We start from the raw sequence: 25,809 nt of genomic DNA on the forward strand, positions 1-25,809 counted from the left end.
GCAGTACCTGCATTAATGAAGAAATCTTCTACAGTGTTTCCCCGAAAATAAGATCTAGCGTGATTTTCAGGGAGGGCTGCAATTTAAGCCCTACCCCGAAAATAAGCCCTAGTAACATCCCTGTAAAAGAATATCATCTGTTTTGTAAAAAGATTATATAATGTCCAGTGTGTCTCCTTTTGTAAGTTTATTGTAGAAAATACCTTATTTACAGCATCACTGGGCGCTCACGTGACCCGCTGGGGATCTTCTCCTCTCCTCCCGGCTGACTCCAGCGGTCCCTCCCTCTGCAATGCTTGGAGCATGGCTGACATCAGCCGGGATCTCGGTCCTTCCCTCGGCAGTGCTCGGAGCGGGGAAGAAGAGCTCCGGTGGATCACGTGAGCGCCCAGCGGGGATGTAAATAAGGTATTTTCGACTGCCGAGGGAAGGACCGAGATCCCAGCTGATGTCAGCCATGCTCCAAGCATTGCAGAGGGAGGGGCCGCTGGAGTCAGCCGGGAGGAGAGGAGAAGATCCCCAGCGGGTCACGTGAGCGCCCAGTGATGCTGTAAATAAGGTATTTTCTACAATAAACTTACAAAAGGAGACACACTGGACATTATATAATCTTTTTACAAAACGGATTACATATTTTTACAATGACTTTAAGGTTTTTTTTGGGATTAAAGATGTCATAGTGAGGACTGCAGAGTAGACCGGGGGGGGGGGGGGGATAAGATAAGACATCCCCTGAAAAGAAGTCCTAGTGTTTTTTTTTTTGTAACCAAAATTAATATAAGACCTGGTCTTATTTTCGGGGAAACACGGTACCTAGTTGTTCCCACCACCCCCCTCCCTAAATACTTACCTGAGTCCTGTATCTACACAGGCTGCAATTCCGCCCCCATTTTCAAATCGTGAGATGCAATGCCATTCTTTCTAATGGGACCACAATTGCCCCCCGATTGTCATGCTGCAATCACTGCAAATTGCAAAAAGAAGCTCATATTCCTTTTTGAGCAACAAGCATCGCGCATTTCGATTGCACAGCTATTTACCATGCGACAATCGCGGCACAATTGGAGTATTATTAGAAGTAATGACATTGCAAACAAGTCCTGCATTTTGCAGCGATTTGAATTTGCGGCAATTCTGCCCGCGATCAGGTGGGAATGGAGCCTTGAGAGAGAGAGAGAGGAGAGGCTCAGAGACTTCAGGGAGGGAAGCCGAGACAAACTGGGGGTGATTTATTAAAAGTGGTGCACTCAGAATTTGGTACAGCTGTGCACAGTAACCAATCAGCTTCTAACATTAGCTTGTTCAATTAACCACTTAAGGACCGGAAGGTTTTACCCCCTAATGACCAGGCCATTTTTTGAAATTCAGTACTGTGTTTTAACCTGACAATTGCGTGGTCGGGGAAGGGGTTAACTCCAGGGGCGATCAAAGGGTTAAATATATGCCTAGGGGGTATTTTCTAACTGTGGGGGGCGGGGGGGGGGATGGGCTTATGGAATCAAAACAGGGACCTGTGCTCCTAAATAGGAGGAACACAGGAGCCCTGTGTTGATTGCTGACAAAACAACGGTCTGCCGTGTTTATATCTTCGTGGGGAGAGATTGCGGGTGGCCGGCAGCAATCGCGGCCGCCAACCCAGCAGACCAACTTTCCCTCTCACGAATTGGCACGCGCTCGCTCCCGAGGAGTGATGTATGGGTACAGTGAGCCACCTTGCCTCAGTATATCTGCGGTGGGTGCTCGGCAAGAGGTTAAAGGGTAACTCCACTTTCGTGGGAAAATAAATTAGCCAATAATAAAAAATACAATATAGCGTATAAAATTACGACACCAGTCATATTGTAATTGAATAATATTTTAAATGACACTTCCTTTTCAATCTGCAGCACTGTAATTTTCTGTAACATGTAATGCAATATGGCTACCTGGAGGCGTTCTGTACACAGATGGTGTACAGAACAACCCCCAGATATGTAATTTCCTGCTTGTGTGATTGGCTCACTTATTTTTCCAGAAGTCTGCACTAAGATACAAATTCAATTTTGATCATCCCCTGCAAAAAAAAATCAATTTTGGTGAGATACTCCCAAAGGAAAATCATGTCTTAAGGGATGCAGACCCTGCCACTTTCCTCATTAAAACCCTGCAGGTGCAGCAGCTGATTGATAATTACAAAACCACTCCCATAATGGGTCACTTTCCACATGGACACAGACAAACAAATAACGATTCCTTCAGAATAACAAAGGTAAGAATCTGCAACAAAGTTTGATAAAAATTCTTGCAATTTACATAGATCACCCAGATGGGATTTTTTTTTTTTTTTTCACAAAGTGGAGTGGACAAGTGGAGTTACTATTTACACTTTGACAATAAAACCTGGAAACCGATTGGTTACTATGCACAGCTGCACCAGATTCTGTGTGCACCAGTTACAGTAAATCTCCCCCACTGTGTGGGTCTAAGGATACACACAGCCTGGCTTGGGATTGAGCCCACAGGTGCTTCCTATGGGGTGCACCAAGAAGAGGAGGGGCCAAAAAAAAAAAAAGAAGAAGAAGAGGAGGAGCCAAGAACGAGGGATCCCAGAAGAAGAGGATCGGGGCCGCTCTGCAAAACCACTGCACAGGTATTACTCATAAAACTTTAAAAGAGCACACAGGAGAGTGCACATACCTAGTGCATTACCGAAGGTTTACTGCGTAAAACAAAACATACAGCCAAATGGATACTTACAAAAATAAATGTACACAGGCGCTGTATGACAGTAAATCTCAATAAAGTGCGGGAATAGTGTGGCCAAGCACACCTTAAAGGAGTTGTAAAGGCAGAATTTTTTTTATCTTTATACATTCTATGCATTAAGATAAAAAGCCCTCTGTGTGCAGCAGCCCCCTTCAGCCCTCCTAATACTTACCTGAGGTCCCCCTCTGTCCAATGATGTCCACGAGGGTCTCAGCCATTCGAGATTCTCCCTCCTAATTGGCTGAGACACAGCAGTGGCGCCGATGGCTCCCAATGCTGTCAATTAAAGTCAGCCAGTCAGCCAGCCAGCCAATCAGGGGAGAGAGGGGGCAGGGCCGGGTCAGGGCTTGAAAAGGGAGCGCGCATGCCCCTATGTGGTACAGCGCATGCTCTGAAACACGTTGCATTCTGCTCCTGGCTGTGTTCCACGCTGCAATCCACCTGCTTCAGGAAGGACTTTGGCTGGCTTTCTCCTCCACTCTGGGACTCTTGCCACATTCCACCTGGCAGTACCAGCAGCTCCCGCTGCCCGCTCCAACTGGCATTCTGAACCTACACTCGTTGATGTGCCTGTTTTTTTCCTATCTATTGTAAGTAGCCCTGTTGTGGGGTTTATTAAAATACACCATCTTACTGCACTTAGAGGTGCTTCTCTGCTTTTGTTTTTAGCTGAGAAAACCCCTCCTACCACTCTGAAGACTGCTGGGATGTATGATATCATATTTCCTAGGCAAGAAACCAGGAAGTCATTTAAGAAATGTAAACCAAAAAAGTTTAAATCAAGTAAGTACGATATACTTTCCTATCTATTTACTAATGCTAGCAGCATGAGAATTAAAATTAAACAATGTTGATTGAAAGAGTGAAATTCCATTTTAAGTGCAGGTAGTTTTTAACATGCAACTTACAATTTACGCAGTCTCATTCAATTGTAAGACAAGCAGACAGAGCAGTCCAGGTCAAACTTTGCTTGGAAAAGCTGACAAGTCAGATGGCATCGAATTCCATACACCAGCAACTTTTACAGCATTTACCAAGGCCAGTTATGTGTAACACTCTGACGTCACCAATTGAAGTGGTTGTAAACCCTCTTTCCGAATTTGTACCTATAGGTAAGCCTTTAATAAGGCTTACCTATAGGTACTGTAAATATCTCCTAAGCATGCACCGTTTAGGAGATATTTACTTTTGATGCAGTTGATGACGTCATCAGCGCATGCGCTCTGAAGGAAAGGCCACCCGTGCCATCCTTCAGAGCCCTGCGCCGTGAACGGCGGCTCCCACGCGCATGCCGGAGGACGCGAACCAGGAAGCAGGACGGCCGAACATGTCGGCCGTCCTGTCGCTGAGCGGGCGGCACTGCGGGGGCTTCGTTCTAAGGTAAGTTATTTCATAATGAGCTAGTATGCGATGCATACTACCGACGGACTATATGTGTGAAAGAGCCCTAAGAGTTATAGAAAGATGTGAACTAACACTGTTTTGATACATAATACATTATATTGTTTTGTGTTAAAAATTGAAAAAAATGAATCAGACATCAGGAGGTAAATTTAAAGTGGAACTTCACTCTTTTAGGCTCTGTTCACACCTGAGCATTGTTCAGCTTGTAAAATGCTCATCTCTGAAACGGCCACAAGTAAAATCCCATTCATTTCAATGGCCCCTGTTCACATATGAGCATTTTGTCGCCTAAAGCAAAATGCATGAAGCTCAAAAAAGTAGAAGTTTCCTTTTTGGCAGATTACAAGCATTTTTAGTCAGAGGTCAATGCCTGCCTCCAAACAGATGCAAAAAATGCCAGAAAAACGCCCCAAAAAAACACCTGGAAACGATACGCTCAGATGTGAATGGAGCCTCAGTCAACATTGACTATTTTTATTCCTCATGCTGCTAACATTAGAAAAAGATAGGAAAGTAAATTAAACTTACTTGTTGTAATTTTTTAAATTTCTTCAGTTACTTCCTGGTTTCATGTGTAGGTAAATGATGTCATACATCCCAGGAGTCTTCAGGAGGGGTTTTCTCAGCTAAGCACACCCTCCTGACTGCATGCCTAAGCTAAGGGAAGAGGCATGACTTTTAAATGAACCCGTCATGGTCTGAAAGCGTTTATGATTTTAATGCTGCCGAAGTGTCTACAAGATCCTAAATTCATCTTCAAGTCAATGTATGCGTCCTTTATATAGCCTCTGCATTCCAAGCCCAGGTTGTACACAAGGCTACAAGGCTCAAGTCAGCAGCAAGCACCACTTTCTCCCTGTTCTAAACCGGTCCCTTTCATAAAAATAGTCTAAAGCCAGAGATTTAACCAGCCACTGAAGTTCTGGTACTGGAGTAGCAAACAGTTGCAGGAGTAGCTTGCTGCAAGGGTTGGTGGAGCTTAGTTCTGACTTGAGCAGAAGAGTAGGGATCCTGTGTACAGCTTTCATGGCTTCGATGCCTGTGTACAAGTCTTGCAAATTGGTATCACCCTGGCCAATAAGAATGCTGCTGTGTTCAATAAGGGTGCTCTCATTGGACAAGGGGCTAGCACATGAAGATACTCAACAACCAAAGAACATTACTAATAACAAAGTGAGCTTTGAATATGAAGTATATAACATTACAACTTTGGGAGCCCATACCTCAATAGTGTAGGTCTTATCATGTTGGATCATCTCGCCATGAGGCATCGTTCTCATGATGGTGAACTCGGCAGTGGTACTGGCTCCGCTTGGAGCAGCCTGCGATGGGGCCTCATCGCTCTGGGATAAGCCAGCTTCTAGAGTTTCTTCAGGCTGCTCCCGATGTTTGGAGGCAGAGGAGGTCTTCTTCTTTTTGCTCTTCTTGGCGGAAGCATGGCTCTCAGTCTGCCCCTTGCGTTGTCTGAACTGGGCAAGCTGCAAGATAAAATATAAAATAAGGTCTTAGCTTTGCCTTTTCTTTCTGGCCAAAGTGGGGGTATCCCTTCTGAGACCTTTGGTTTGACTGCTATCTGCAACACTTCAGCAGCCGTACTGAACTGTAGATCACCCAGTTTTACTGCCGAGCATAAAAGAATGTCAACAACTGGATTTTTCTCTTTTTGCAAGGTTTAAAACCCATTATGACTCCATCTGCCAAAAAGGCAAGAAAGGCCTTCACAACGTATCAAGGATCAGCTAACCCACTGCTTTTTCTATGATCACTGCTTACAACAGGGTGTGTAGCAGCTCAACCTCTTCGAGTCGACTATCAGGTACGGTATAAAAGCATGAAGAATGCCAGCACCACTGCTTGACCTAAAGGGCCATCTTTATTGCATCCTCAGTTAAAACTAGCAACACTTATGTGTGTCTATTGCCTCGTTTCCACTGAGTGGTACGGTACGGTTCGGTTCAGTACGGTACGGTTCGGAACAGTACACATTGCGTTTCCACTGCCAATAGTACCCTTTCATGATAGGCGTGGTGTAGCAGGAAAGCTGTGATAGACGATTCTCTGTCAACCAATCAAAGTTCTGCAGAGTGTAGCTCCACCCTGTTGGTACGGTACTAATGTGCTTGGTACCCCAACGAAAGGGTACCAAAAAGTGGTACAGTACGGTTCGGAATTAGGGTACCATTCATAATGGAAACGGCATAAATAGCGTACCGTACCGAACCGTACCAGTAAGCTCAGTGGAAACGAGCCATATGTGTCTAAGCTATGCAAGCACTTACAAACCGCAATGAGGAAGGGCGTATATAGGTTAAAATATGAAAGTATGGACCCGAGATGCTGGAGTATGACCTAAATGCAATAAGGTGACCCTTTTATTCAACCAGGAGTGCTTTCATTCCTCATGCTTTTATACAGGAAGAGCCTTCATGGTCTCTGACAAAATGTACAAGGGGTGGATCGCTGACTGCACTGTCGAATATGCAGACAACTACTAGAGGGAGAATGGTTCTGGAAGCAAGTAGAAATGTAAAATGTCACAATCCACAAGAACTTTCAAATAAAACTTTACAACCTGATCAGAAAATGCACGTTAACTGAAATTACACTATGGGTACCAATAAAATAAGATGCAGAAACACGAGTAAAGCCATTAAAGTTGAATTCAACAAAGGGGTGGCAGGGCAGCATTTGCCATCGTGCCACATTATGGCACACTTATCTCTTGGAGTGCTTCCCTCCAGTGATGTGAGGTGAGAAATTTTCTGCCTCCACTCCGTCACTGTCATCTTCTTGCTTCGCCCAATTGATGATAAATAATTGATTGAAAAATATCTGAAGCCCACTCGTACTTGGTTCCGGGATTTGGTGCAGCTGGCTACCCAGCATGCACCTCCCGATCTCATGCCTGCGCAGTCAGGACACAGCGTGATGCACTGTGTTGACTGCAGGTTGCCGTAGTAATGGCAGTGGAAGTTCTCGCCTATTGGTATGGCAATCAACACAACCCAAAAGGAAGGGATGTGCCACCTGGCATTGTGTAATTTTTTGGTTTTGAAATAACGCAATGCCAGGAGTGCAGGATGCCCATGGACTCCTGAGACTGATGACAATGATATCCCAGGAGCAAATGGGAGAGCGGAAATGACGTACCTCGTCGCAGCAAGGTTAGCTGGAAGTGGTGGGATTTTTAAACAAAAAAAAAAAATATCCAAATATTAATGGCACAGGGATAAGCTACCAGTGGGGCCGTGGTTGCTAAATAGGGTAGAACTCTGCTTTAACAACTGATTAGTTTAGAGGTAACCATAAATAATGGCTCTAAAATCATTCCTCTGCAATGCATGGTGATACCCAATGTGTGTTGCGCAATTGTCGTTTACGTCCGCTCCTTAAGTGCGCATTTGCATGTGCACAGGGCTTTTTAATTTTATTATATTTCTTTTCAATGATTTTTATTGAAAGTTTTCAGCATACAAACGTGTGTTATAACAAAACAGCAATAATTGAAAAACGGTACGAAACAATTTTATTATATTTCAATTTAACACTTGTTATTTTTTAAGTAAACTTTATTGCTATTGCAAGGGGGCTGACAAGCACTGGGCAGGGGACCAGTATATTTATGGAGAGAACAGGATTCTTCTATTAAAACCCTATTGTCTCTCCTGCGCTGCCTTGTTCTAGCGGACGAAACACAAACAGCGCTCGATTTACTGTTTGCCTTGCTCTGCACCCTTGAACCTGGAAGTTCTCAGAGCTTAGCGCTTCTGGGTTCGTTCACTAAAAAGAAATTAAAGGCAAAACATCAGTTTTAAACAAATAATTAAAATGATACTGTCCAAATGTGACATCCACCTTCATTGCATTATTTCCTCCATCCTGAGATGAGAGGAAAAACAAAGCAACGTTATCAGTATGGACAGCCGGATGCCAACAAATTTGCCTTTATCTGTCTGTGTTCAGTGAGGTCCACAAAAGCAGACCAAGACACAAACATTTTGCATTCTGTTAGATCAGGGGTATCCAACCAGAGGCCCAAGATGGCTATGAATGCGGCCCAACACAAAACCATAAACATAAAAGAGAAGCATGGGATTCAGGGTCCCCCCCCCCACCCACTACATTTATACTTACCTAGGTGGATGCAGCATCGGTCCAAGCTAATATATTGTTTTTGATTGAATCAAGTAGGACAGTAATATTTGTCAACCATATCTTCATATAGAAATATGAAGATTTAATACCACCTTACACAGTGTATTCCATGTGATTGTCAGTGAGAGAGACACACAGACTGTCATTGGCAGACTTCCCTATTGTTTGTGTATTGGGAGGGAATGTGGATTGTGCCTGTCTCATTGTTATAATGTTAATGACCTTACATTGTTCTGTCTGCCTTAAGATAAGCTTATTATGGGATGTATATGTATATGTGGATTGGCTGCTAAGGGGGAGGGGGGTTGTCCCACAGTGTATATCTTTGTGTACACTGTATGGGAGTGTAAAACTCTGTTTTCATTGGATTGTAAATGTCAGGGCCTGTTTTCAACATGGTCCACTTGGGAGGTAACCTTGTGGGGGAAAACTGTATAAAAGTCTGTTTTTTGTTCAATAAAGTTGAGTTATACTTTACCCTCAATCTAGAGTCCTGTCTCTCATTGGGGGAATATGCTACAAGGGATTGCTATGTCCTTCATACTCCCTTGGATAAGCACTAAGCTCTTATAAGAGCTTGTTCTTGTTCATGCTTCACTCTCTGGGGAAAGAGAGGGTCACCCACGGGAACCTGGAGCCTGGTCGTAGGTCCAGGGTGGGTAGGAGACCGTGAGACCCCAACCAAGCTGCGGCGGTTCATGAGGTCTGAGGTGTTAATGGTGTCTGATGGAGTGCTTGGAGCCCTCGGGAAGCACTAGGAACATCCGTCAATGGAGGTGCCCGGTCGGGGTGCCGGTTGATCCGTTACAAGCTCTTTGAAAATTCATTGAGAATTGCTACCACTTCAATACAACCAGATATTGATGCGTTCGTTTATCGAATACAGTGTCAAATATTGCACTTGTTTTTTGATGTCCTCTTTTACTTTTATAACAAAAAATATTTAAATGCCCATCGGTCAAAGAAAATATAAAGCTGTCTCCGTCAATGAATGGAAGAGAAATTAAGTTTTATAACTCAGATAGGTACATTATCTATATTAGTAATCGCTAATTTGTGCTCTGTCTGATTTTTTTCTGCTCATCAGCTATCCTTATTATTAGTGTATTTTATGTGCGGCCCAAGACTATTCCTCTTCTTCCAATGTGGCCCAGGAAGGTCAAAAGGATGAACACCTCTGAGTCAAATGGGGTACACACTATAGGAAAATCGGGCGAAAGACTGTCCGATTTTCCTTGCTGTTTCACAGCAAATCGGAATCGGAAAATTCCTACGAAAATTCTCGTACGACAAAGGCTTTTTTTGTTGTTTATTGTTTCTGATCATGCGCAGTCTTTCTTTTCTGATTTTTCTTGTACAAAAATCGTACGAAAACGGTACACATTAAACGAAAATCGTTCATTTTTTCCCGTACGAGAAACATTTTGGAGAATGTTTGTACGAAAATTCTGAATCGTCTGTAAAAAGTTCTGTACGCACTATACGAAAATCGTACGAAAATTTGGACAAAAACGTTCGCCCGATTTTCTTTTAGTGTTCCGAGCCTTTAGATGAACCTGAAGGGTCCCAGATGTAAACAAACTTACAGCCGTTTACATGAGGCTTCCCATTGAGATACATGGCAGTCTGGTTTTTAAACCATTCAATCGCAAGTCAAAAACAGACTGGACTGTGAAAGGGGCCTTATAGTTTTGCTATAAACAGCAGCTCAGGTGCAGACGGTACTTTCGTTGCAGATTACAGCTTCCCAAGAATTTAACGACACAATCAATTTAACCAAATGCTCAAGATGACATTTCTCCTGCAAAGCCCCATGCTAATCCTCCAAATCAAATTTAAAGCTTGGCTGAGGCTCTTTGTCCTGTGCCAAGATCTCATTTGGTGCAAGCACGCTCAGAGCGGCAAGTAGAAAAAGATCAGGAGTACGGTGCAAATCACAACACTGCACTGAACAATGACTTTCTCCATACTACAAACAGCAATGTACAAACTATGCAGACTATGGGAAATAACTGTCCATGGTTCTGACTGCTTAGAAGTGATAAAAGGGGAAGTCTGCTCACTGCGGATCACCGCAATCTACGCATAATTTTCACACTTTACCCGCTTGGTTTAAAGCTACCTGGTCATGAATTTATCTTCTACTAATAAGTGTATGTACTTATTATATAAAAATATTTTTGTTAATCACTTCAGCTCTAGAAGATTTTACCCCCTTTATGACCAGAGCATTTGTTTTGCTATTCGGCACTGCGCTACATTTACTGGTCATGCAATACTAAACCCAAATGAAATATATATAATTTTTTCACACAGATCGAGCTTATTTTTGTTGGTATTTGATCATCACTGGGTTTTTTATTTTTTAATATATAAATTAAAAAAAAAAAAAATACTGAAAATGTTGAATAAAGAAATTTTTTTTTTTTACTTTCTGCTATAAAACATATCCAATAAAAAATAAATAAAAAAGAAAATGAATTTTCTTCATACATTTTGGCCAAAATGTATTTTGCTACATGTCTTTGGTAAAAAAAAAAAATCCCAATAAGTGTATATTGATTGGTTTGTGTGAAAGGTATAGCACCTGCAAACTATGGTATATATATATATATATATATATATATATATATACACGAGGGCCAATACCGATTTTCCAGCCATCCTTCAGGCCGATAGCTGATATTAGGTGCCAATATTCTGTACATTTAAAGTTTTATTTTAACATTTAAATTTATTTTTTTTATCACTTTTATTCCTTATTGATGTAAACATCCCTTGCGACAGTGACAGGTACTCTTTGTGGAGGGATCTGGGGTTTATAAGACCCCTAACCCCTCCTCTGCAATTAAAACGCCAAGTTTGGCTATTTTGAATACTGTAATTTTTTTTTAAATCTGGCGCCTTTAAGGCTCCAGTAACCAGAAGTGATGTCATGACATTGCTTCCGAGTTACTACATCGGAGACCCGATCAGAGCCGATTCCGGCTTTGTTCGGATCTTCGGCCAGCCAACTGGTTGCTCGGGCCTCCCGGAGGGACGGGAGACCCGGGCGCAGCGGCGGAAGGCTTTTAATAACAGTCGAGCGGCCGACAATCGGTCGATCCCTAATATATACTGGAATTTTTATTTTTATTATTTTTTTATACTACTAATGGAGGCGATCAATGACTTATAATGGGACTGTAATATTGCGGCAGGCAATTTGACACTAACCGATGCTGGGGTGGGGGGGGGGTGAGGACTGCCACTGACATTATAGTGACACCAGTACAGTGATCACTAGCTGGAAAGGGGTTAACATCTAGGGTAATCAAATGATTATTTATGTGTGTTTATACAGTATGCTGCTTTTACTAACTGATCTCATCCCTGCGGAGTACAGATCACTCCTTCTGTACAAAGCTCGTTCTTGTTTACCAACACAGAGCTCTGGGCTCTGATTGCACACAGCCGATTAGCAGGTCCCGGCCATGAATCGTTGGCTGGGACTTGCTGACAGGTTTGCGTTGTGTACAAGCACAGCACGAGCCGGGCAGGGGGCGCACATGCACGCGTCCTCAACCCAGAAGTAGGCAGCTACGTACGGGTACAACACTTTGTCTACAGAGTCCACAGTACAGTGTAGGGGGGGGGGGGGGTCGCTAAGTGGTTAATAATAATTGTGCATTATTAACCAGAAATTGTGACGGTGCAGGTAACACCATAGTTAGAAAAATCCTCCATAACACCGCTGAGGTCCTGTCTGGCAGCTCCACATAAGAAACCTGTAGACAGCTTTTGGCTGTTTGTCTAAGTTGGCTGCAAACATAAGGTGGAATATAAAAAAATAAATAAATACAGAGCAAATGTTAACTTTTCCAATTTTATTTCAAAAGATCCTAGGGCACATTCAGGTGGCGAGAAGGCATTGTATTGCATCCTCGCCGTCTGCTTTAACCCCTTAAACCACGCAACTGCATGCATTGCAGAGTGGCCCCATTCACTTGAATGGGTCGGATTTAGCAGGTAGTAGAGCCTACTGAAAGCAACAGGTGGAATAATACCTGTCATAGCAACTGTACACCCCCAGCCACTGCCTCTAATGCTAAAGGAAGAGAGGTGGAGGAAGCGGTAAAAAGGTGGCTCAACCATCGGGTGGTAATGCCCTCAACCGCTAGTGTAAATGAGCCCTTAAAGTATATCTCTGGGCAAAACCTTTTTCCTTAGTTTTGTAAAAGTAAGAAAAAAAAGTTAAACCTTACATCAAGTTTTTATTGCTGTCCCAGCTGAGGGGATTCACCACTATATTGGTGGAGATTGTTACCAAAATAGAAAGTGATGGGAAATCCAAAATTTCAGCTGTCCCCAGAAACTGCTAAAGACCTGGGGGTTTAGTGAAAAAAAAGGGGGGGGGGGAAGGGTTGGGAGAGGACACATGTCTGGGTAGGCCGTGGTGTGGTCTTAAAAAGGGTCCTGTGCGATTTTGGGTCCAGTTGGGGTGCAAATTTGGGTAAAAATTCACACCTGAACCAGTGAACAGAACCGGACTCCTGCACTGAAATTGCGCCCACATACACTATATTGTCAAAGGTATTGGGACGCCTACCTTTAAACTTTAATGGCCTCCCAGTCTTAGTCCGTAGGGTTCTATATATCGAGTTGGCCCACCCTTTGCAGCTATAACAGCTTTAGCTCTTCTGGAAAGGAGCGTGTCTATGAAAAAGTGGAAAGTTGTCACCAAAAGAATAGTTTTTTCACGGGGTTGTCTTGGGAACTCCTTTCTTCCTTACTATTCTTTTGGTGACAACTTTCCACTTTTTCATTTCCTCTGGGTTATTTGGCATCTGCCCTAGACACTATTTCGTATTATTTATATTTCGGCACCTACCTAGGATTATCTCTCAGTATATATTTTTTTTGATCCCATGCTAATTTAGCGATACTCTGTATGAACTTCATTACCAGTCCACTTATAATTTCCTAGGTATGTCCCAACAACACCACTTCCTTCACGGTCTCACTCCCTTCACCTTTCTTCTCTTCCTTTTCTTATGTTTCTCTTCTCTCCCTTTTTTTTTTTTTTTTTCTTTCACATTTATGCGCCATGTTTCATGCCCGTTTTTCGCCCTTCCTTTGCGTCCCCACAGCTCCCGGTGAGACTGGTTGTTTGACCGTTGCCAGCACTATGTACCCACATGACTTGCTATGATCTGAGCTGCCCTGTAAGTAGATCTGGGTGGAATTTTTCCATTTTTGATTTTCTGTTATATATATATTTTTTTCAATTTTATATTTATTCTGCTGCAACCCTTTTTGCATTTTTTGCAATATCTTTTATACATATATTCCTTGCAGATTCGCATCACATGCTCCTGATGAAGTGGAATACCAGTCCACAGAAACGCGTCGAGCCTACCTTGATGCAGACATTCACTCATATCATGGGTTACCTTGATATACTCATGCTGTACATCTTTGATTAATGTATTGTGCAATTTTTGATATATGTATGTACTCTAGTTCAGAATCATTGCTTTTTATTTTTTTCCTATATTTAATTTTAATGTATTTATAACTGTTGTGTATATGTGCATTTTTACATTAAATCTGCTATTTCAATACCCATGGCCTTTGTCACACGTCTCATTTAAAGTCTCAACCCTCCTCTTTTTTTCCAAGACATTTTGGACAATTTCATCCTTCCAACTTTGTGGGAAGTTTGGGGATGGCCCCTTCCTGTTCTAACATGACTGCACACCAGTGCACAAAGCAAGGTCCATAACGACATGGATGAGCGAGTTTGGGGTGGAGGAACTTGACTGGATTGCACAGAGCCCTAATCTCAACCCGACTGAACACCTTTGGGATGAAGCAGACCGCAACCCAGGCCTTCTCGTCCACATCAGTGCCTAACCTCACAAGCCCACTTCTGGAAGAATGGTCAAACATTCCCATAGACACACTCCTAAACCTTGTGGACAGCCTTCCCAGAAGAGTTGAAGCTGTTATAGCTGCAAAGAATGGGCCAACTCAATAATAATGAGTCCAATACTTTTGACAATATAGTGTGTGTGTGAATCCAGGCCTAAATATCTAAAGTTTAACCAAAACATGTTCCACCTGCATACTACCTAAAGGGATTACGGTCATTTTCACCTCACCTGGAATACAGATTATAATTTTACAGAAAAAATAAAAAGGTTAACTAACAACACTCCCCCCCCCCCCGTACTTACCTCTCTGGCTGTCAGTTCCCATGCAGCCTGTGTAGCAGTTGAGGGAAACCCCATTCTTCTTCCTCTTCTTTCTGCAGCACTTATGGGATAGATCAAAGCAATGCTCTGCGTTGGCATTGACCAATCGAAATCACTCGGGTCTATCCCAAAAGCGTTGCAGAAAGAATAAGGAGAAGATTTCGATTTCAAATGCCTGGACAGCTGCACCTGGGGGGATGTTTGAGGCTGTAGGGCAGGGATCCTCAAACTGGTGCGGGACTACACATCCCATGAGGCAATGTAAAACTCTGACATTCACAGACAAGACCAGGCATGATGGGAGTTGTAGTTCCTGAACCACTGGAGGGCCATAGTTTGAAGACCCCTGCTGTAGGGTGTTAGTTCAACATTTAATTTTTTTCTACAAAAAGGTAAACTTACACTTTAACCACTGGCCGACCGGTCACGTTGACTGTACTGCGGCAAAGTGGCTCGATTCCATCCAGCGACGTAGACCTACGTCACTGGACTCCTCCCCCTGTAGGCGGCGCTCACGCGCCGCCGGAGGCTCGCTCCCGCTGTATTCAGTCACAGCGGGAGTCGGGCCAGGGGAGGCGCAGCGGCGATCGCTGCTCCTCTTCCCCGATCGTCGGGGAATCAAGTTTGGAGATCTGCCTGCTTGTCTAAACAAAGCGGGCGGATCTCCTAAGTGACAGACAGTGACAGATTGCAGGGTTCAGCATAGCTGAACATGCGATCTGTCCCTGTGTCACCTCCCCCCACACACGTTAGTAAGCACCAGGCATACATTAACCCCTCCCTCTCCAATAAAATTAACCCCTTCTCTGCCAGTGTCATTTTTACAGTAACAGTGCATATTTTTAGAACTGTTTACTGTAGTAATGTCACTGGTACCCCCAAAAGTGTCAAAAATGTCAGTCAAGGGTCCGATCTGTCCGCCGCAATGTCGCAGTCCCGCAAAAAAAAAAAAAAAAAAACGCAGATCGCCGCCATTACTAAAAAAAACCACCAATAATGACAGAAATCTTTCCCTTAGTTAGTAAACGCAATAACTTTTGCGCAAACCAATCAAAATACGCTTATTGTGATTTTTTTTACCAAACATATGTAGCAGAAAACAAAATGGCCTAAAATGTAAAAATATTTTGATTTTTACATTTTTTTGGGGGGAACTTCATATAAAAAAATTTGAAAAATATTGTTATTTTTTCAAAATTTACGCTCTTTTTTTGTTTATAGCGCAAAAAGTAAAAATCGCACAGGTGATCAAATACCACCAAAAGAAAGCTCTGTTTGTGGGGAAAAAAAGGATGTAAATTTCGTTTGGGTACAGCGTCGCACGACCGCGCAATTGTCAGTTAAATTCACACAGTGCCGAATAGCAAAAAGTGGCCTGGACGTAAGACAGCAAATCCTCCGGTGGTAAAGTGGTTAAAGGTAAGTTTCGGGGGAATGTAAAAGCTAGCATTGAAGAGTGTTCCCCTATCCACAACCTGCACTGCACCTGATGACATCGGAGTTTGGCTGCCAGACACGATCCTGAAGAAAAGCTCAGAGGATTGGAAGCACAGAGGTTAATAAATTGTTTTTTATCGTTCCCCAAATAAAAAAAAAAAGGGGAGAATTTACCACTTGCAATGCAGAGAGATCTCCACTGCAATGGTAGATTTTACATTTCCCCGGAGCCCAGCTTTAAAAGAACGCCAAAATAATTAAAGTTTAAGCCCAAACCTGAGCCAAATTGTTAAACAATGAAAACGAAAGTAGGAAAAACTTTACACTACCTTGTAACAAAACATGACGGTCCGTCCGTGGGAACTGTCCACATGTGCGACGTCAGGAACCGGACCCAACCTGGTGGATTCCAGGTGACTTGTGACAGCGCAGCTTATGTGATTTACTGCAGAGCTGAGATTTACGTTTACAAATCCTGTTACCCTGCGATAATCTTAAAGTAGCTGCAGCCTGGTCACACTGTGACTGTTAATAAGACTTTCCAGGGACAGTATGAAAAGTCAAAAGAAGATTAGGTGCATGAAAAGTCCAGAGAGGATTATCTATCACAAAAACATATGAAACTTTTTATTATTATTACCCACTTGCCAACCGTGATACGTGTATATATACGTTGCGGTTTGCAACTGGTTTACCTGGGTTATAGCTGAAGCCATTAGCCATAAACCTGGTATATACCTGGTATAAACCCCCCGTCCCCCCCCCCGCTGGTGATTCTCGGACTTACTATTTTGAACAACGCACTCGAGACACGATCCGACAAGGCAGTCGGCAGGTCACAGAGAATACCAGAGACCAGATCGTCTCCGATTGCCTCTATGGCCTTGGAGGACCGGAACGACGTCATGACGTCACGACGTCACTTGCGGTCTAGGATGGAAGTAAACTTTTTTTTTTTTTTTTTAGCAAAAGATATAAAAAAAAAAATATATATATATTTTTTTGATCTTTTGCTTTTAAAAGGTAAAGGTAAAAGGGTATTTTTGATCCAAGATCTCTCAATAAAAAGAGGACCTGTCATCCCTATTTCTATTACAAGGGGTGAGTAAATTCCTTGTAATAGGAATAAAAGTGATCTAAAAGAAAAAAGAAAATGAAAAGGGGCAGTGTAAAAATAAAATAAATAAGAAAAAAAAAAACAACATTTTAAGTGCCCTTATTTCTCTGTGCTTGCACGCAGAAGTGAGCACATACTTAAGTTGCGCACTCATATTTAAATGTTGCTTGCACCACACATGTGAGGTATTGTCACAAAGATTAGAGGAAGAGCAATAATTCAACCCCTTATGTTCCACAGTGAGTATAACAAGCATGCTTTGCTGCATATACAGTAGGTATTGACCGATATAGTTTTTTCAGGGCCAATACCGATTTTCCAGCCACCCTTCTATCCGAAAAGCCGATATTAGGTGCTGATATTCTGTACATTTACTGTTTTTATTTTTACACCGTCCTTTTAATTATTTTTTTATCACTTTTATTGTTGTCACAAAGAATGTAAACATCCCATGTGACAGTAATAGGCAGCAACAGGTCCTCTTTATGGAGAGATCTGGAGTCTATAAGACCCCAAACCCCTCCTCTGCACTTAAAAGCATTAAAAATGCCGAGCTTGGCTGTTTTGAATGCTGTCATTTTTTTTTTTAAATCCTGCGCATTTAGGAACCAGAAGTGATGTCATGACATTGCTTCTGGGTTACTACCTCGGAGACCCGATCAGAGCCAATTCCGGCATTGTTCGGGTTTTCGGCCAGCTGGCACATCTGGTGGAATAGGAGACCCGGGCAAGCGGCAGAAGGTGGCGGGAGAGGAGGGGGGGATGTCCCCCCCCGTTGTTTGTTATAACAGCCGAGCAGCTGCTTAGTCGCATTGGTTGTTATTACAAGAAAGCCAACCGTCCGCTCTAAAAAAAACAGTACCGGGGTGATGTCTGTAGCTGCAGGCTTCACTCCGGTACAACCACTTGAAGCAATATTGGTCATGTCGGCAAGTGGGTGATATTTTAAAAAAGTGACTATATACCTCCGATAATAGGCCCCACCGATAATCGGTCGATCCCTAAGATACAGATGGATTTTACTGTTGTGGGTTTAGTAACACTTTAATATTTGGATTTACCATCTCTTTCTGTCCTGGTGTCAATAATGAATCTCCCCAGAGGGGAGAGGTAAAAACCTGACAGAGGTTCTAACCCTTCCCCCACTCTATTCAGAGACATTAAAAAATTGGAGATGCACTTTATTTGCCTTTCTGTCATTTATCTCCTGATAGTGAATCTGGCTAATTCAGAGGCATTCCCTGCAACAACCCTCTCCTTTTTGCATGGTCTGCTCACTGCTGAACTGCAGATCCTCTCATCCTCCTTTTACAACCCAGAGATGGCTCAGATGATGATAATGAAGGCTGACCTTCCCATCCACTATAGACACAGAAATGACATACTGGACAAACATCACTTTCTTCAGAATAGGGAATGAGAGGAATAAGCAACAATGGTCACTACAATCCTTACAATGTACGAGCATCACTGGGGGGCTAAAAGAAAAATTAAGTTTTCCTTTAATCTCTTACATTTCTCTGTGACAAATCTCATGTAATCCCATTAAAGAGGACAAATCTATGAATGAATTACGGAGATCTCACAGGATATCATTAAAGCGGAGTTCCGGCCTCGGGGGTCAATTTTAGCTAAAAATCCCCCCGGGACAGTCAGGGCTAGTGCATTCCACAATGGATAGCCTCTGAACTGTCCCAGGTCACACTTACCTGCAAGAAGAAATACTTACCTTGAAAATGTCTTCTCCAGCGCTGCCATCTCAGGTGTGGGCAGCTGAAGCCGCAGCGTCCCTCTTCGTGTCCTCTTCCGTGACGTCGGAGTCCCACAATGCACTGCACTGGCCCCACTCGTCACTTCTGGTGCAGGCGCGTCATCCCTGCACAGCTTCTGGGCATGCCCAGAAGCTGTATAGCAGGGAATGCCGCGCTTGCACCAGAAGTGACGAGTGGGGCTGGTGCAGGCGCATTGATTCCTGGGAGCGATGACGTTCAGCTCCCAGGAGTCATCGCAAACCGGAAGAGACGGCGCGGGCCGCGGCCGCAGAGGGAGGAAGTGGAAGGAAGGGGAGTATATTTTTCTTCTATAATAAGGTAAGTAACCAATTTTGAGACCGGAACTCAGCTTTAATACATTGGAAACTTATTTGACATTGGTAATGTCACCCCAAATACATCTCGCAAATGCAGCACGTTCATTTACCAGTTTGGTGCGGTACAATCTGAAAAAGTAGTATTCTGTCATTTACGATAATCCAAATGCAGCCTGGAGTTTCTAGTGAGGCAGCCATCCCAAAAGATTAGTTTTACACAGCCTTCAGATTGTATAAAAGCAGTGTGAATAGTAAGCTTTTAGGTGTTACTAAACCCACAACAGTAAAATCAGTGTGTATATGCAGTAAAGCATGCTTGTTATACTCACTGTGGAACCTAAGAGGTTAATCTTGGGCATTGTCCAAAAAAGGCTGTTTGATCCTGTCTTCTCTGATCTTCCCCTTCTTTACAGTCCCCAATCCATCTCCTGATAGTACAGAGCCTTGGGGACACTCTGCACATGCTCAGTTTGGTGTGTATTGCTAGGGTCAGGTTTTTTTTTTTTTTTCTAGAGAGAGTGCATGTGATAAACACAGGGCCAATCAGCACTGTTCAGACAGAGAGTCGGGGGTCCTGCAGCCTCATAGGACAGTTAGAGGTGAATGAAAACTCATCCTAAAAGATTTAACCAGACAATGATAGAAGTCACAAGACTGCTATATACTGCTGATGAGAAACTGTATTCAGCGGTTTATATTTACTAAAACAATTGCATTTCCATGTTCTGTGTACTGTGGGAGATCGGATACAGCGGATTCAGGGCCCTGGGTTTAGTAACACTTTAACAAAGCATTTGTAGAGCTTTCCGCGAGCTTTGTTGACGCTTTTAAAGTCCCATTCAGCTCCAGTTTGCAAATGCTGAACACAGACCCTAATGGGAGTGCTGACTGCCACTGTGAGGCTGGGTTCACAGTTGCTGGGTGGCTCGAAGCAGGGGGTCGGGTGCGTCCCTGTTCACCGTTTCAGGGGCGAATCAGGTCCAAATTTTTGCCTGAATTCGGACCTGAAACAAAGCCAAAGACGCACAGGACCCTTCTGCTGTGCGCACCGCAGCCGCCCCGGAGATTAAAGTCCCCATCTGAGTCCCTCTTATATGAGATCCCCCTCTTTATATTAGGGTCCCCATTAGTGTCCCTCTTATACGAGATCCCCCTCTTTACATTAGGGTCCCCATCAGTGTCCCTCTTATATGAGATCCCCCTCTTTACATTAGGGTCCCCATCAGTGTCCCTCTTATATGAGATCCCCCTATTTACATTAGGGTCCCCATTAGTGTCCCTCTTATATGAGATCCCCCTATTTACATTAGGGTCCCCATTAGTGTCCCTCTTATATGAGATCCCCCTATTTACATTAGGTTCCCCATTAGTGTCCCTCTTATATGAGATCCCCCTATTTACATTAGGGTCCCCATTAGGGTCCCTCTTATATGAGATCCCCCTATTTACATTAGGGTCCCCATAAGTGTCCCTCTTATACGAGATCCCCCTCTTTACATTAGGGTCCCCATCAGTGTCCCTCTTATATGAGATCCCCCTCTTTACATTAGGGTCCCCATCAGTGTCCCTCTTATATGAGATCCCCCTCTTTACATTAGGGTCCCCATCAGTGTCCCTCTTATATGAGATCCCCCTCTTCACATTAGGGTCCCCATCAGTGTCCCTCTTATACGAGATACCCCTCTTTACGTTAGGGTCTCTATCAGAGTCCCCCCTTACATCAGGGTCCCCATCAGAGTCCCTCTTACATCAGAGTTTATATCAGAGTCACCATCAGAGTACTCCCTACATTAGGGTCCCTATCAGAGTCTCCCCTTACATCAGTGTCCCCTATTTACATTAGGATCCCTATCAGAGTCCCCCCTTACATCAGTGTCATCAGAATCCCCCCTTATATCAATTTGCTTATCAGGGTGTACATCAGCGTCTCCATCAGAGTCCCCCTTATCACTGTAAGAGTGGCTGTAGCAGCAGGTTGGGATCTGGGAGGTAGAGCTGGTCTGGATGAAGGATATCCTGCCCTGCACATCACTGAGTGCTGGGACAATGGCAGTCCTAGCAACCAGTAACAGGAGATGATGACAGCAGAGGGGAAATATGTGCTTTGTGGGGGTGTGGGAGAGACCATGGAGAGCCTCTGTTGACCTTAAATCGTCAATCTATGCACATTGCTCACTGACCCTAGCTGCAGACGTAGTTTGGAGACCCCTGCTGTAAACCTATACTGTATAGTTAGCTTTTTTTTCTTAAAGCTGAACTCCGGGTGAACAGGTATATTTAAAATCTCTAAATATGAGACGTTTTATCTGCAAATGGATTTGTCATTTTGTCTAGACAGTCCTGAGGTTTCCCCCTTTCATCCAGCACCTCCAGGTTGTTCCTATACAGTTATAGGCCAACAACAATAAACTGAAGAGTGAATGGAGCTGCTATACACAAACTGAAAAGATTCTGAACATGCCGCTAATCTGAAAGAACTTCACAGAGCAGACATGTCCTTGACAATCTGTAGACATGGGAAATAATCAGGCTGAGTCTATTATGCAGAAAAACAACATCTCCATTGGTGTAAACACAAACCAATTGAATAACTGACTAATTGCACAAACAACCCGACATCGCTGTCTGCGTCATGCACAGACAGCCTGAAAAGTTTTGTCAGGTCTCCTGTCTGGAAAACAGGGCAAGTTTTAAAGAGAACCTTTATAAGTCTGTATGATTACATCTGGGGTGTGTAACAATATATATATATATATATATATATAACGCAAAAACTTGGATGTTTGACTTACCGTAAAATCCATTTCTCTGATGTTCATTGACGGACACAGCTCCTGATTCTTCTTAACCATTGGGTTATACTGCCCCCTACAGGAGTAGGACACTACGCAGGTAAAAGCTTGACTACACCTATGGGCAGTCCCAGGGGGTATACACCCACTCTCAGCTATAGGCACTCAGTTTAGTTACAAGCAGTGTCAGAAGAAAGCCAACTCCACAGAGGGGTGGGAGCTGTGTCCATCAATGAACATCAGAGAAACGGATTTTACGGTAAGTCAAAAATCCCATTTAATCTTTCAGTCATTGACAGACACATCTCTGGATTCTTCTTAACCACTTAAGCCCCGGAAGATTTTACCCCCTTCCTGACCAGGGCCTATTTTACGATTCGGCACTGCGTGACTTTTTAACGGACAATTGCGCGGTCGTGCGACGCTGTACCTAAACTAATTTGATGTCCTTTTTTTCCCCACAAACAGAGCTTTCTTTTGGTGGTATTTGATCACCTGTGCGATTTTTTGATCATGCGCTATAAACAAAAAAAGAGCGTCAATTTTGCAAAAATAACAATATTTTTCACATTTTTTTATATAAAATACCCCCAAAAAAATGTAAAAATCAAAATTTTTTAACATTTTCGGCCAATTTGTTTTATGCTACATATGTTTGGTAAAAAAAAAAAAAAAAAAAAATTAGCAAAAAGCGTATTTTGATTGGTTTGCACAAAAGTTATCACGTTTACTAACAGAGGGAAATATTTTTGTCATTTTTGTTGTTTTTTTTTTTTAACGCGTAATGGCGGCGATCTGCGATTTTTTTTTGCGGTACTGCGACATTGTGGCGGACAGTTCGGACCCTCGACTGACATTTTTGACACTTTTTGGGTTACCAGTGACATTTCTACAGTAATCAGTGCTATACATATGCACGGTTACTGTAAAATTACACTGGCAGTGAAGGGGTTAACTTTTTTTTGAGAGGGAGGGGCTTTGTGTGTCCCTAGGGGCGTGATTCTAACTGTGATTGGCTGTGGCTTGAGGTGTAGGAACAGTGATCAACGGTTCTACATAGTAGAACCGTATGATCACCATTCTTACACAGGGGAGAATGACAGGCTGCTTGTTTACATTAGCCGCCTGCCTTTCTCCCTCTCCACCGACGATCGCGACTGACCGGCGGACGATCGGGTCCGCCGGTCACACGCACCGGGGGGGGGGGTCCGTGACCGCGCGGAAGCGCGCCTCCGGTGGCGCGCGCTCGCTCCTGAGACCCTCACAGGCTAGCAACGTAGACCTACGTCACTTTGCCTGTGAGGGGCTGACTGCCGCAGTAAATATACTGTGAGCAGTCGGCAAGTGGTTAAAGCGGAGTTCTGGCCTCAAAAGCGACAAAATCGATTTTGGGCCATCCGCTTGCTGAGTGTCACCTGAAAAACAAATGGATAATCACAAATTTTTTTTTTGTGTACTTACCTTAATATTGAAGAAAATATACTCATCTTTCTTCCTCTTCCTCCCTCTGTGGCCGCGGCCCGCTCCGTCACTTCCTCCTTGCATTGATTCCTGGGAGCTGAACGTCATCGCACCCAGGAATCAATGCGCCTGCACCGGCCCCGCCTGTCAGTTCTGGGGCAGGCGCGTTATTCCCTGCTAAACAGCTTCTGGGCATGCCAATTTGACCCCACTAACAATTAGAAAATCAAATAAACGTTCTGAAAATGAAGACATTGTTTTTGTATGGCCAGCATAAGTGACAGCAGGCGCAGGGAGCTTTTATCAATCCACCTACCTAGGACAAGGGAGTCCGTCATACATAATATATTACAGTTCTGTCTGAAAATCTGCAAAAGTCTTACATTTTTTTTTTCTTTAAATAAAAAGTTTAATCTCTGAGTCTCATGATATTTATATTGTGATATTTGAATGTGAATATGATATTTACAGAATTCAACCTCAACAGTATATCTCTTCTGTCCATTTTCAGCGTGGATTAGAGATTTTGCTCCCTAACCATATAGTTGGTTATTTATATTTACCACATTATATATATATATATATATATATATATATATATATATCTCCTCTATCCTGACTGTCCGCCATATGACGTCCGGCAGGATAGAGCGCTCTGCGATTGGTGCTACGGTGTGTCAGTCTGACTCACCGCATCTCCAATCCCAGTAAAGAGCCTAGTGATGTAGGCTCTTTACCATGTTACCAGCTGTGTCCAATCATAGCTGGTCACATAGTCACATAGTAAATAGGAAGTGCCGTTGATCGGCTTTCCTAAGTTCCCCATCAGTGCCTCCTCATCAGTGTCTGTCAGTGCGGCCTCACCAGTGCAGGAAAAAACGTATCTATTTACAAAATTTTATAGCACAAACAAAAAAACTTTTTGGTCTTTTGGTACAACATTTCTGTGTAGCACCCTACAGGTAGGTGCTAGGTAAATGTATAGTGGGCCTTGTCTGCCTAACAGCAGGGCTGTGATTTATTTACTAGGGTGTCATGGTTTCCAGATGTGTTTGCTGAAGGGAGAAGTATCTCCACTGGCTCCTGTGAGAGGCTTCTCATAGGGCACTGTGGGAAGCCCAATCAGGGGACACGTCCCAGCTTGTAACTACCCCAGAAGGCAGATTATGCTGCAAAGGATTCTGGGAGTGGGTATAACTTTTGGGGGGAAGTGCATGACACGGTGTCTTTGGCGGGAGCAGAGTCCCAGGAAGGAAAGTGTGGCTGTCTCTCCTCCTGTCTGAGGAAGCAGATGTCTCTGGGTGTCGCCTGAGAATCCAGAGAGTGCTGAGTTGAGCTGAGGGGATCCGGTGTGCCGAGAGCCCGTGGAGAGCGAGAGGGATCCAGTCCCAGTAAAGCCTACACAGGTCGTGAGTACTGAGGATTGCCCCTGGAGTCTGCCTAGAGTCAGAGGGGACCACTCCGGAAGAGGTTCTGGGATCCAGTGCCAGCTAGCTGAAAGGGGGTACCTAGGTTGAGGACCCTGAAGTTACAGAGGGGAGTGCATAGACAGTGAACCCCGAAGAGTTCAAGGTTAAAGGTTAGAGGGAGCACTTACTATTGGGCCCTGAATTGTACAGAGTGTGCCAGTTGGGATTTACAGCTTTACAGAATTCTGTAACATACTACCTCAAGCCAGAGCAAGGCGGGAGGGAAGTATTCAGTGACTTGTTGCAGTAGAACAGTGTCGGTGGTTCTACTATTTCACAGTCCTGGATCTTCTGGACTTTAAGTTGAGGATTCAGCACTTCTATTCAGTTACAGAGTGTTCTCAGAGTTAGTGAGCGTCGGGCTGGCGTCAATGAAGCACCAACAGGCATTTTTCAGGAACAAAGTCCCAAGTGTACATAGTTGGAGCCTAAAGGAGTATCCCACTCATTCCCTTCTCCCATCCCCTTTATCTACAATAAAACAAAAAAACCAAGATGCCGGTGTTGCCCATGCCACAGTCTCTACACCCAGGGCGGCAGCTCACATGGGCTGGAAAGGTAACCGGTAACGGTGGCAGACCCACAACAGGCCACTGGCCTGGAAAACCTGCTACATCTGTATTAAAAATCCTTTTTGTTTATTGGTCTTATGTAATATTCACATTTTCTGAGATACTGAATTTTGGGTTTTCACTAGCTGTCAGCCATAATCATCAAAATTAAACTAAATAAAATGTTGAAATATATCACTCCGTGTGTGAAGCATCTATATAAAATATATGAATTTCACTTTTTGAATTGATTTACTGAAATAAATTTACTTTTTGATGATATTCTAATTTTAGGAGATGCACGTGTGTATATATCAAATACAGTCATGTCCAACAATATTGGCACCCCTACA

General features: G+C 43.5%; 1 protein-coding gene across 1 annotated transcript in view; it reads right to left on the bottom strand.

Annotated features, from left to right (window-relative positions):
- Window positions 1-25,809, bottom strand: part of AKAP9 (A-kinase anchoring protein 9) — a gene marked incomplete at its 5' end in the record, with an annotated part of 407,878 nt that overhangs the window by 333,492 nt on the left and 48,577 nt on the right. Inside the window, 1 exon segment of the mRNA XM_082257825.1 lies at window positions 5,373-5,627. Coding sequence (XP_082113951.1) covers window positions 5,373-5,627 — 255 coding nt within the window.

Source organism: Pelophylax lessonae (genome assembly GCF_965119305.1).
Source record: "Pelophylax lessonae genome assembly, chromosome: 5".
Classification (NCBI taxonomy): Eukaryota; Metazoa; Chordata; class Amphibia; order Anura; family Ranidae; genus Pelophylax; species Pelophylax lessonae.